The 13,295-nt window shown below is 33.0% G+C and overlaps 1 protein-coding gene across 2 annotated transcripts in view; it reads right to left on the reverse strand.

Annotated features, from left to right (window-relative positions):
- Nucleotides 1-1,519: 1,519 nt before the first annotated feature.
- Nucleotides 1,520-13,295, reverse strand: part of LOC111045325 (WD repeat-containing and planar cell polarity effector protein fritz) — a 111,061-nt gene continuing 99,285 nt past the window's right edge. The window contains exons 11-13 of one of the 2 annotated variants that reach the window (XM_039428401.1): nucleotides 5,967-6,198; nucleotides 3,517-3,681; nucleotides 1,520-2,779 (exon numbers count right to left, since the gene is read on the reverse strand). In XM_039428401.1, the coding sequence (XP_039284335.1) occupies nucleotides 3,518-3,681; nucleotides 5,967-6,198 (396 nt within the window). In that variant the 3' untranslated portion in view covers nucleotides 1,520-2,779; nucleotide 3,517. The remainder of the gene's footprint in view (nucleotides 2,780-3,516; nucleotides 3,682-5,966; nucleotides 6,199-13,295) is intronic. The other variant, XM_039428402.1, reaches the window with a different exon arrangement.

The following is a 13,295-nucleotide window of genomic DNA, read 5'->3' on the forward strand; positions in this document are numbered from 1 at the left end:
GAACGTGGCTCTGAACGAAGCACTGTTTTGTCGTTGAACGATGCATAGACTCACATGCAGCACTAGATTTGGAATTGAAATCGGCCATTAAGGGGACAGCCTGAAATATTATTACATACTAAAGATCTTGAAGATTTTTGTGATCTATAATATTACAAAGATATATATAATATCTCTCGCTAAAATACCTCAATGGAACCTTTAATTTCAAGTAAGAGCTAGCATTGGGAAGGCATAGGTATTGTGCGTTTATACCTCTACAAGGTCTTTGATCTTACTGATAAGAAAAAAAATCGTCATATCCGGTTCGTTCACTGATCAGTTGATCGTACTTTTCCACCGATGGAAAAGAACGTAAATAGAGTAGCTGAACGTAAACAGACATGGCTGAATACGAGGTTGTTTACAAATAATGGACTCCATTATAATGTATTTGGGAGCAGAGAAATGCATGATTACATAAATTCAATAACATTTAAAATATTTTACAAAGCATTTAAAACTACTCCAATCACCTGATGGTTTTCCATTTTAATTGATTACAATGAAATAGGTTAAGTTCTAGTTTTGTTTACAAAATATGATCAACAGGGGAAACATCTGTCAGTCATAACTCATGAGCAACCGTTCAGCCACAGAATACACACAAAATGGAAGGTATCAATCTAACCAAGATTTGAGTGCACCAAGACCACGACACATGACTGCATCATCTTGTTAGAAATTAAATCTACTGCTGTATTACAATGCTACACTTTCTTTCAAGAAAGGCGGATTATGGCGTCAAGATACTAGCCGACTTTCCATTCTGTGGTTCATCTGTGATCAGGTTTTTTACGGAACGTAAAAAAACCCCGATGGAATTGATTAGTGGCTTTGAACTCAACCAATGTGAGATAGACTTGGCAACGCTCTTCTGCTATCTTTCTTCACTGCCATTATAACGTGGACCTCACTATAGATCATACAGTATTCAAATATAATTATAAATAGGATTATAATGTACTATGTACATGTAATAGGATTATGATTTATATCATGCAACAATCTAAATTTTGGTTAGTGAGATGTGAGATCTATTAGATCTGAATTATTCTCATCTTGAGGTCAGTTTAATGTGGGCTGCTAGAGTAGAAAATATTATTTTAAAATTGCAAATTTAAAGTAATTTATTTTGGTTAGGCTAGCAACTTTTATTAACTTATTTGTTATATCATTAGAATACTTGAATACTTTTATAATAATATTAGAACTATGGGGGACTGAATATGCTATGGTATGGTAGGTCTAGCTAAAAAATATTTATTCCCTATTGTGAGATATTTATGAATTTAATCTTATTTTGAATACTGTAGTTAGCTGAGTGTTTACTAAATGAATTTTTAGTACATACGATTTACGACCCAAAAATAACAAAGTTACTATAAATAGAACAATGTTAAGATAGAAAAATACCAATAAAGATTTACACCATGTAAGAAATTACACCATGCTTTTCCATAATAAAAAGTTGAGCAGATTGACAATATATTTCAAACTTTATTACTGTGCACTATACAAATTGAATAATTCACATCCTAATATTAATATTTGAATTCTAGTATTAAATATAAAGTTAATTTTTAAACTGCAATTATATTACTCTTAATATAATACAGCACAAATGTTAAGTATTAAAATAGAGTGTCTACATAGTAGACAAAATATTATTTTGAAAATACAAGTTATTTTCTAATTCATTTTGAATGCAAATGCTTCTTCGATACCTATAATTCATAGTCATGATCATTTGATGATCGATAACTCTTATGTTATCTACATGTGTATTTTCGTTTCTGCATAAATTTCAGCAGTCGACGACGACAAGCATTGTTGACATTCATATTGTCCAAATTTCAAGTATGCTAAAACAGCTGATCTGATAACCTTTCATTATTTGTGTTTATTTTTCAAGAATCAAACATTTCTAATAATATCAACATATTGCCATTTAAAAATATAAAAAGTATTATTTCATAAAAAAGTATTATCTCAACCTCTCCCATTAAAACATAATTGAACATAATCTTTTAGATTATTTAGACAAATTGAAATCCACCCAATCTGAGATCCTCACCCTGACGTGGTCGACGACGGCATTTACGCACAAAGGAGACCCTAGCTTCAAGGGGCGTACAGACTTACGTGCCGCGAACTCGAGCAATTAACTTTTAATCAGCTGATGCCAAAATTTCTATATGTTTTGTATCTAAAGGTGCATTTTCGTTTGTGCGTAAATTTCTGCAGTCGACGACGACAAGCATTGTTGACATTCATATTGTCCAAATTTCAAGTGTGCTAAAACAGCTGATCAAATAATCTTTCATCATTAATTTGTCTTTATTATCAAGAAATAAAACATTTCTAATAATATCAACATATTGCCATTTAAAAGTATAAGCTCAACCTGCCCCATTAAAACATAATTGAACATAATCTTTTAGGTTATGTAGACAAATTGAAATCCACCCAATCTGAGATTCTCTCCCTGTTGTGGTCGACGACGGCATTTACGCACAAACGAAAATCAGCTTTATAAATATCTGTTTCTGTACAAATAGAGATATAATCATCCGATGAAAAGTGAATTTCTTGTGTTTGCAGCACGTAAATTTGTTTGCAAATATACATCAGTTACTTTATTTTACTCTACTTATGCACTTGAGCTGATGACAATGTTGTCAGACAATACCAAAATGAACAACCTTGATAGTGTCACTCTCCTCTTCATCCCTGTCACCTGCAAAACAACATAACATTACATCTCAAATTACAAACCAACAATTCCTGTTGCATATGTACTGCAAATTATTTTACGTCTATTGTTTTTTTCAAGTTTCATGAAAAAAAATAGTATTTATTTACTAAGCCAAGTAGCTAAAAGACGTTACCTCCACCATCGAAGATTTAGCAAATCTATTGAAACTTTACTGCAATGCAGATGATTGAATGTGGTATCATGTTAGATATCTAGAATTAAATGCATTCTGTGTACCGTGGAAATTACTATATTTTTCAGAATTTATGATGAAATTTAATCATTATTTTTTGTATTGGATACAATATTGAAGTTAACGAAATTAACAATCGATATTTGATTAGTTTCACTTATATATTAGCTTTACCATATTCGAGTAATATATCTGATATTACAAGGGGCATGTAAAAAGTGAGGTTTCCACATGTCTTTCATGTGTAATTATTACAATAAATAAGTATATCACTAGAAAGCCTGTACTTTTAACTATATTTTTGTATTTGTCTTGAATAGTTGACCATAGTATACTTTATATATATATATATATATATATATATATATATATATATATATATATATATATATAAAGTTACGTATATTGAGTGTACAGAGTTATTCTAAATGATGGACCCATTTTCAAAACTTGGTATCTAAGTTAAAATGCATAATGGACAATCTTTATACCACTGGAAAGAGAAAGTTTCAATTTTTTTTAATACCTTACAAGTGTTCAATGTGGCCTCCGGCTACTGCACGAAAAACTAGTCCCACACGCAAGAAATCATATCTGGTGTTATTGAGTGCATGGCAGCAGTGATATTGTTCCGCAGATCGTCCAGAGTAGTTGGTAGAGGCGGGACGTAAACAGCTTCCTTTACATAACCCTATAAGAAATATTCGCATGGGGTGAGGTCAGGAGATCTCGGTGGCCAGAAGTGTAGAGCTAGGTCGTTATAACACAAAAAACCTTGTGCTCAACAGTCGCTATCTCACTCACAACTGAACAGTGGCACAGAATCGCGGCATATTATTGCGACAACTCTACCGGCCAGTTATGGAACCATCACTAACCGCCACAAAATAGCTATTTATGTATTAAGAGCGTAATGCGCGACTTTATCGCTCACGCAAAACAGTTATAACGCGACGCGAAGCGTGATAATTTTGCAAGAGCGATAAAGAAGCATTACGCGTGAATTCAATTCAAAAAGTTATTTATTTCACAAGTCTTACAAGCAATCACAGTGGTAGCCTACATCATAAAATAATAATACACTTTACAATAAAAATAAGACAATGTCAGCACCACAGAAATGACAGCGATATACAAATATATATTAAGAAATATTTACTCTCGCAGAGGCATTACTGCCTGTGTGCGAGAATGAGTCTAAGGTAGGAATAGGCATATATAAATATTTCGCAGTACTTGCACAGATCGGTTAAGCTTTTTGACATTTCAATAATAGTGACACTAAACCCCCCCCCCTGAGAATGAAACTAAATTTCTCTCCCCTATCCCTATGCCACCCCCTAGAAACCCAGGAAAACCCTTCCCGCCCCTCATAAGTGACGTTCCCCCCATCCAAACCCAACAAACAGACGAAGAAACAGATCACCCACAAAGGCGTGAAAACGCCAACACCCACACATACACACACACACACACCTCAAAAAGAGAGAATCAGGAGATTCAGAAAAATAGCCAGTATAATGATTAAAATTTGTAATAGTGACCGGTGATAGAATGTGTAAAGACTTATGATTTTATTAGTTTTTTAGCTCATCTGAATCCAGCCCTAGAATCTAAACTCTGAAGTAATCAATCTTTCACAACTCTCGCCTCTACCGATACCCCGAATCCACCTTGCTATTTTGAATGCAGATATTTTATAGTTAATGAAGTCTGTTACAGCTATAGGTAAGTTTTTCAACAGAACATGGGCTATGTAGTATGAATTAGTAGTGAAGATGGTTTTATTTACCCTTGGCATTTGGATATTGTTATGAATTACTCTCCTTGTTGTATAATTATGAGTGATGGTATTAAATATGTCAGAATAGTTTTTGAATAGGTATGTTGCCAAAGTTCTAATGTATAATTACTTACAAATTTTTTTCTACAACTGCCCAAACCTGTTAAATTACTTATATCGGCGGAGTTACAATTACCGACTTTTTTGGTTAAGATCTGACCTTTTGGCGAGCTGCTTACCATCAGCTGACTGGCGAGCGTAAAGAAACTCTTCTGCGCATGCGCGAATGATTTGCAAGCGTAAAGAAAATTTACTGCGCATGCACGGATGGTTAGCGATTGAAAAAAAAGATTTTCCTCAGAAATAAGCTATTTTACGAGGAGAATTGATTATGTAAATTCTTTTTTTACGCGCAGTTGTAGAAAAATTGATCTTTTCTCTTTCCATTGGTATAAAGATTGTTCATTTAGGATTGGTACTTTAGTAATATATGAATATTTAAAAATGAGTCCATCATTTAGAATAAAACAAACCTGTATATTTAGTTGTAAGATTTTTCTACGTATTTTACCAGATGGGTTATCCACTTTTGAATACCTGCTGCAAAAAACTTCACCGCCATGCCGTCAATGACACAAATTCTATGGGACCCCCGCACATAAATCTTAAGATAACCAAGTTTTTCGGTCAAAATGTTGATGGATTTACTCAAAAATTTCAGGAGCATGACTAGCTAGTTCTCAAAACTAAATTTTTCGATCCTTGAGGAAAAGGCACTCAATTTACAATTCACAATTTATGTGAGTTCAACGAAGTTGTAGACTGAGTGCCTTCTAGTCGAGGACCAAAGAATAACCCTTAGAGCTGGCTGACCATGCTCTTAAGGTTTGTGAATAAACATCGACAACATTTTGACCAAAAAAAACGTGGTTATCATAAGGTGTGTGCGCAGTGTGTCCCAGATAATTGTAGGCAGAGTTCTTTGCAGCAGGGTTTCAGAATTGGATAACACTCGTCAAGGAAAATGCATAGAAAAATCTGGCGACTATACAGAAAAATAATTAAACGTACAAACTTCCAGTTGGTTACTTATTTATTGCAATAAAAAATGCCTTACATCTAAAAAACGTGGGAACCTTAGTTTTTACATGCGCCTCGTATCAAGATGATATTTGCAGAAACATGAGACTCACTTGTGAGAGCAGTTGTCGCTGAGCTGAGATAGTCTTTGGCTGTGTTTGGGGTTGATATCGGAGCTGACGTGTTAGTATTGAACAGCTGATAGTGAAACGTAGATTCTTGTGGTGCAGTGCGAGAAAAAGAGGGCATGTACGGTGGGAGTAATGCCGGACATCCATACACAGGAGGGAGGCCTACAGTATTGATCCTCCTCTCCTCTTCCTCTGATAAGCCCGATAACTCTTCCTGAAATTATTAATAATATTACTATAATATAAATAAAATATCGGGGCACCGAGCTTCGCTCGTTATTTTTATTCATTGATAAACAGAACCATAGCCTACTATAGATAGAGTAAGCCATGACAGAACACAATTCTCTCAAATGATCGTGTTTATATTTTACAGCTGGCTATACGTCAGCTTATGAATTTCGGGGATGCGATATTTTGATTTTCCACATAATCACACGCTCACTTTTTACTATCCACAGACGACGAAAGTCTCAGATGTTTCAGCCAAGGATGAATTATCCTTTTAATGTCGTTCAGCGAGTTTTCCCAAGGATGAGACCTAGTGCAATCGAATTTTCATATAAACATACTATGTTCCAAATTTCGTGAAAATCGTTAGAGCCGTTTTCGAGATCCGTTGAACATAAATAACCACATATAAAAATATAAAAATATAAACAGATATACAGAAATTGCTTGCTTAATAAAATAGGATATAATAATACTATAAAGTAATGAAAATATTACTGTGAATAACTTCTTTGAATAACTAAACATTCTCAAGATGTTTGAGTGCAATATTTTAATTAGATTCGTAAGGGCCTTATTACATGGAAATATAATATATCTGGTGTAATGTATATATGTCTGGTTTGATCTTTGATCGTCGAATAGGTTATATATTTGTTTGACTGTCTAACATCTACAGACCCATTTGTAATTACATATTTTCTGGTAAGGTTGTCGATATGTGGTAGCTCTTGATGAACAATCTCATATATCTTGCGGATAGTCTTCCAATCAAATGTGTGAATCTGGAAAAATTATTTTTGTTGATGACGCCCACATGAGTTCTAGGCTTGTGCGTGAGATGGATAATGATAAAGGATGTTTGAACCTACAGCTTTAGGAGGGTTCCGAACCACCGGGAAGCGATTTTTAAACTCATGGAGGATTTGAGGTTCTGTTCAATTTCCTTTTAAATATTACACTTGATTTCTCCAAATAAATTACAGCCGGAAAATATTTCTCGTGAGATCATTGGATTAAATATGCAGTAGTTCATCAGCTAAAGGCATAATTTTGTGTCACTTACACTCGCTCACTCACTACCATTATCGACAGACGACAACTTTTCAGCTGTTTTTCCAAGGATGAATATTATCCTCTTAAGGCTGTTCGGTACAATTTTTTTGTTATTTTACTTCGATAATCATTTTCAATATAATTGTTGAGATCATTATAAGAGTGAGAAAAAGTGGCAACTGAAATTTTCAAGTGGAATTTTCTAATAAGCGAGTTATGGGAGTTATGGGTCGTTGAAGTGCTGATTCAGTTTTCTTTCCAGACCATAAACGGTTTTGACTATATTAACAGAACTTCTCTTAAAAAATAAAAAAAAATGTATGTTTCCAAACTAAAACATTTTTTCCTCTACCTACTGTCTAAAGTACTTACTTTACTCCCTGAAACCTAATACTAAAGTGTAACTTTCTCGCTCTCGGTAGTAAAAAACTGAAAAACTCCCTAGGGAGTAAAAGTGACTCCATTTAAATAACATTGGGAGCATCTCTATTTTGGAACTTACATTGTAATAGGTTAGAAGGTCTAAGCTCAGATGAGAAAGCATAATAGAGATGTCTGTCATTGAGTCAACTGAATTCAATACCACAACCAGAAATTTGATTAACTCATGAAATATATGTTTGTATGATAATTATTATATTCTTAATATTAGTAGACGATAAAAATTTATTCTAATAATATTTTATTAGAAAATATTTTATTCTATTCAAAATACCAGCCAACAAATATTTTGATCTGCAATTCAAATCTGAACCGCGTGATCTGGAGTCAGCCATTTTTGGTAGCAGCTCAGCTGATATAATTGTTACATCTTTTGCCGATAGATAGCGCAATCGGCAGTGCCAATCAGACGACCGGTTTTTAGGTTTTAGATTTAGGTTATGTTGTTAGGAATCATTGTCACCAATACGTAAGTTATTAGAATGATTTTATTTGCAGTTTCTATAAAATATGTAGATGGAGGAAAAATGTTGTGTACATCATGAGCGAAAAATACTTTTTCTCCCTCAGGAAAATTGCTGCCCTCGGCTTCGCCTCGGGCTTCAAACTTTTTCCCACAGGGAGAAAAAGTCGTACTTTTCACTCTAGATATACAAATAACTAATTCCCCATATCGTTCATAAATAAAAAAGTAACATTTTTTGTAAATTCAATAACTTGTTTATTTTGGCATAAATTGCGAAAAAACGCATATTAGAACAAAGCCAATGATATACTGAATGTATTAAAAAAACTCCAATGGAAAATTCTAAACCGTTTATGATCTGGAAAGAAAACGGAGTTAGCACTTTCAACAACCCATAACTCACTTATTAGACCACTTAAAAATTTCAGTTGCCACTTTTTCTCACTCTTATAATGATCTTAACAATTATATTGAAAAAGATTATCCAATTTAAATAACAAAAAAAGTGTACCAAACAGTCTTAAGGTCCTTTAGCGAGTTATCCCAGGGATGAGATCTAGTGCAATCAATTTTTTATATCATAAACCTATTTTGTTCCAAATTCCGTGAGAATGGCTACAGCCGTTTTCGAGATCCGGTGACATACAGACATAAATAAACAGAAATTGTTCGCTTAGAGCCGTTTGCACAGTGACAGTTTAAACCAAATTTTATTTTAAACTGGATTAAAACCGTATCAAGTCTTGTTTGTTATAATATGTTTCATTTTGAGTTTAAGCCATCAGCTGATTAAATAAAAAAATCTTTATTCAATGACAAGTAGGTACATTACAGAATAGCAATAATCAAATATTGAATTCAACAAAACAAAAATGCGTACTGTACAGTCAATGGCCCATATGAATAAAACCAGAGCAAATGCTCATGAGCAAAAGCATTGAGCATAAGGTTTTGCTCATGAGCAAAAGGTAGAAGCAAAAGCATTTGCTCATTTTTATATGAATAAGCTTTACCTTATACTATTACCTTATGCTCCTGAAATCTGGAGCAAATGCTCACGTATTTTAAAGATTTTTCTTCAGCTGATTCGCTTTTGTAGCCTTAATTTGTATTTATAGCTCACGGAAGCGCTAAATATGCAAACAGGGGGCACCGCTTGTGTTTGCGTCGTCTGCTCTTTTCTATTTTATGAATACAGTTTTAGGTTAGTTGAGTTTAGAATTTTGAAATAATAACGTGAAAAATGTCATCTCTATAATAATCTTCAGCATATTCTTATAATATCAATAGCCTTCTTATAATCTTCTACACTCTCATATTCTTAAATGCCTATTTCCTATTTTGTGACGGCTATCTTTATAACAGGTAGCTTTTGTATTTATTCTTTTGTAGGAATAATGGTGATATATATCATGGTTGAATCTAAAAAGAGTTTTATAGTTCTACACTATTGGTTGTGATAGTATCTGGTATAGTTTCCTCTTCCTCATACGAATTAGTTGAGCCATTTTACTATGAGCAAAAGGTGATAAGCTGCTCTAGACTAGACTCGCCTTTTTTGAAGCATTTGCTTCAAAAGTTGAGCAAATGCTCTAGTTTATTCATGCAATTTTGAGCAAAAGCTTTTACTTTTGAGCAAATGCTCAAACTATTTTTTTGATGAGCATGAGCAAAACGTTTTGCTCACGTTTATTCATAGAAAATGAAGCAAATGCTCCATATTTTAGAAGTGATGAGATGAGAAAATGCTCAACTTTATTCATACGGCCCATTGAATACAATGGGCCCGTTCTATGTACATGGGATGTGGTAATTGTCCGAATCACAATTTACCAAGTAAAAAGTTCCGCGTTCCATGGGAGGAATTTTGACAGATTTTGTTCCAGAAACCTGTTCCAGTTCCAACTTTCTGCCCCACAGTCGAAGTGTGGTAAATTGTCCGACCTGGTACAGTTCCAAGTATCTGAGCTCTCATTGGTCGATTATTGTAGTCTGCTTGCTTCTCTGCGCATGCGCTGATAGTTTGTTTACCATAGCATATCATAGATTACATAGCCAACAATATGATGTTTGATAAACATTCATTAAATGAATTTTTCTCGATAGAAAATTTGAGAGTAATGGAATAAAAGAAATTTACACTTTTCTTGACGGTAGGTTTGTAAAACAGCCTTTCTTCATTCACGCAGCTAGTAAACGACACATTTTAGTGTAAATCAATTTTATATGTGCGCGCCAAAAGCTTGAACCAACGATTTTGAAATGGCATTCCATGGGAGCATTTTGCACTAGTCACGTGATGGAACAATTTACGATTGGAACTGGAACAATTTACTGTACACTGAACGTACACAATACTGTTTGCTAAAGAGTGAACTTTGTCTGGAAACAGGAGCTTATTTTCTCATAATTGAAAATAAAATCAGGAATTCGCTTAGCGTACACACATGAGATATTATAAACTGAAAATAATGCGAATAAAATAATAATGATACTAAATAACTAGTAGTTCTGTAAACAGTAGACCTCGCGCTCAGTGAGTTACATTGACCTGTTGTTATGTTTTCTCAAAAACTTTTCTCAAGTAATTTATCACTTTAAGATATGTAGAAAAAATCCTAAATAAACATAGAGCTTTCTATGTACCGTGTCGTGTCGTCCCGGAATGTGAGTGTGAGCGCTGTTATCAGGTCTGGCTGCCGTCGATACGCCAATCCAATCAACCCATCAGTGTAGAAACACACAGACAGCGTAGCGCAGCGTAGAGTAGCGTATGTTTTGAAACAAAGTCATACATTGATCGGTGGTTGTACACACTGGGTAGCGAATAGGAGCGCAGCGTAGAGTAGCTATACTTGAGGAACAGACTAGTTTGTTTTTCTCGGAGTGTATTCGAGCGTATAACCTCAAAAATTACGATGATCGCAATAAATCTGACTGGCGGGAGCATCCAAACACTGTGTGGTAATCAAGTACATTGAAAATGAGTAAAATATTTTATGAAATAAGAAATATTTTGGAAATAATATAATATGCTCATTCATTTTTTTTAAATACTGATTAAATAACATTGAATAATACTGATTGGAGAACTTATTTCATAATAAGGTATAATTTTCTGATTGAAATAAATTGGAAGTTGCATTATTGTTCAAATGCTAATTAATAAATAATTATTATTAAACGAAAATCTCAATTAAATCCTGTAAATTACCCCGAAGACTTCTGCTACTGCAAATATTGACAATAGGGTAAAAAGCTAGATGGAAATTCGATGAGTGCTACTATACAAAAATTATTTGTCAGCCCGGGACAGGTATAATTTTCACTTGTTACTTATAAGTTAATGAGTTATAATAGTTATAATTATTGTAGTTATTATATTATGAATAATCACTCATCACTTGAGGTAGCATCAATATTATGAGGTATAATCTTCCTTTCAGTATAAGGTATAATTTTCTCAGCATAGAATTTTTCTAACAAACTATAGTTGAAGAAATGTAGACATACAGAGTTATTGGAAATGATGGGAAGAGAATAACATTATTTCTTTTACAAGGGTAATTTGAAATAAATGAGAACATTGAAAATCTGAATAAAATATCAAATTTTATCATTTAAAGAATTAACAAACATTAAACTTATAGTAACATCTACTTATATATTTAAAGTTATTAAAAGAGAAGTCTGATCTGTGAAATTTCTAATGTAGCCTACCTACTCATTTATTTTATTTTTGTATAATTGATCTTCCTTCTATTTCTATTTTCCATCTATCCATGGATAAATTCATAGGTATTCATTATTGCTTGCAGACCCAGAGTATTGAACTCTCGGCAAGCATTATTCATTAGTACTAATTCATGGATTAGCCCTGATAATAGATATAGTAATATATTCCAAGTTTCTGTCAACAATTATTGTTCAATAATAATGAATTATTAGATAGCCTACTCAATAATATTGTCAACTTATTATTCTCATCTTGTTGAACAATGTGATCTTGTTATCTTTTTGCTTATAATTTGTAAATATTGTAAATTGGATTGAATTTGAATTTTGCCGCCTTTACGCTATGCTGCGCTTTCTGTGTGTTTTCGAATACGCTACAATACTCTACGCTACTCTACTCTACTCTACGCTACGCTTTTCTGTGTGTTTCTACACTCAGAGAACATTCTGTGTTGTCGTGTTGGCAAAAAATCGGTGTGTTGAAATACAAAATGAACTACCATAATGCTGATTTCCTACAAACTTCATTTCTCACTTTTCATGATTCTAGAAATCAATTTCTTTTTAATAATATTTGTTGCAATTTTAATCATCAGATTAAAAAAGAAAAATTTTTTCTATCAATAACTCCTAACTCTAAACTAGAATCATGGCCTCAGCCACAGCCTACTATAGATAGAAGGCCGGAACATGTTCAATATGGCAACGTGTGGTTCAGGCCGACAATGCTTTTGATATGCATAGATTCATTACACCATTAGAAAAATTGTATTTTGTAGAATCATTTGTATTATTGTATAATGTGAAATCATTTGTATTTGTTAGTAGGGATAGTCAGTATTTGATTTATGTCAATAATGTGATTATAAACCCACTAAGATATGTAAAAATAGATTAAACTATTGCTATAGGATATCAATTCTTCTGTGAATTTTGTTGTATACTATTATGCCTAGATATAATTGAGTTAATGAACAAAGTTAAATGTATTATCATTATTCCAGCAATTTATTCTTTCAATAACCTATTAATTCATTATTAATATGAATTATCACTTCCCTTTATATAGCTACTTTGAAATTATTAAAAAATGATATAAATCTTCAAGTACCGTACTCTGTATTTTTTTCTTCCAAAACACGACTAGTTCCAACTCATCTAAAGCCATTTTTCGTAAATAAAAAAAAATGAGTTGAAACAAGTCTTGTTTTAAAATAAAAAAGAATAATAAAGGGTAGGGTACTTCATGTTGTGTTTTAATATAAATTGATGGATATTATTACGAACAAAAACTAAATGGTAGTAGAATATATTCCTTTGATAGATATTATTGATAATTTCTTGATTGTATGATAGTATTTCATTAAATTCTATATGATGTA

The sequence above is a fragment of the Nilaparvata lugens genome, chromosome 5, assembly GCF_014356525.2.
Source record: "Nilaparvata lugens isolate BPH chromosome 5, ASM1435652v1, whole genome shotgun sequence".
NCBI classification, from domain to species: domain Eukaryota; kingdom Metazoa; phylum Arthropoda; class Insecta; order Hemiptera; family Delphacidae; genus Nilaparvata; species Nilaparvata lugens.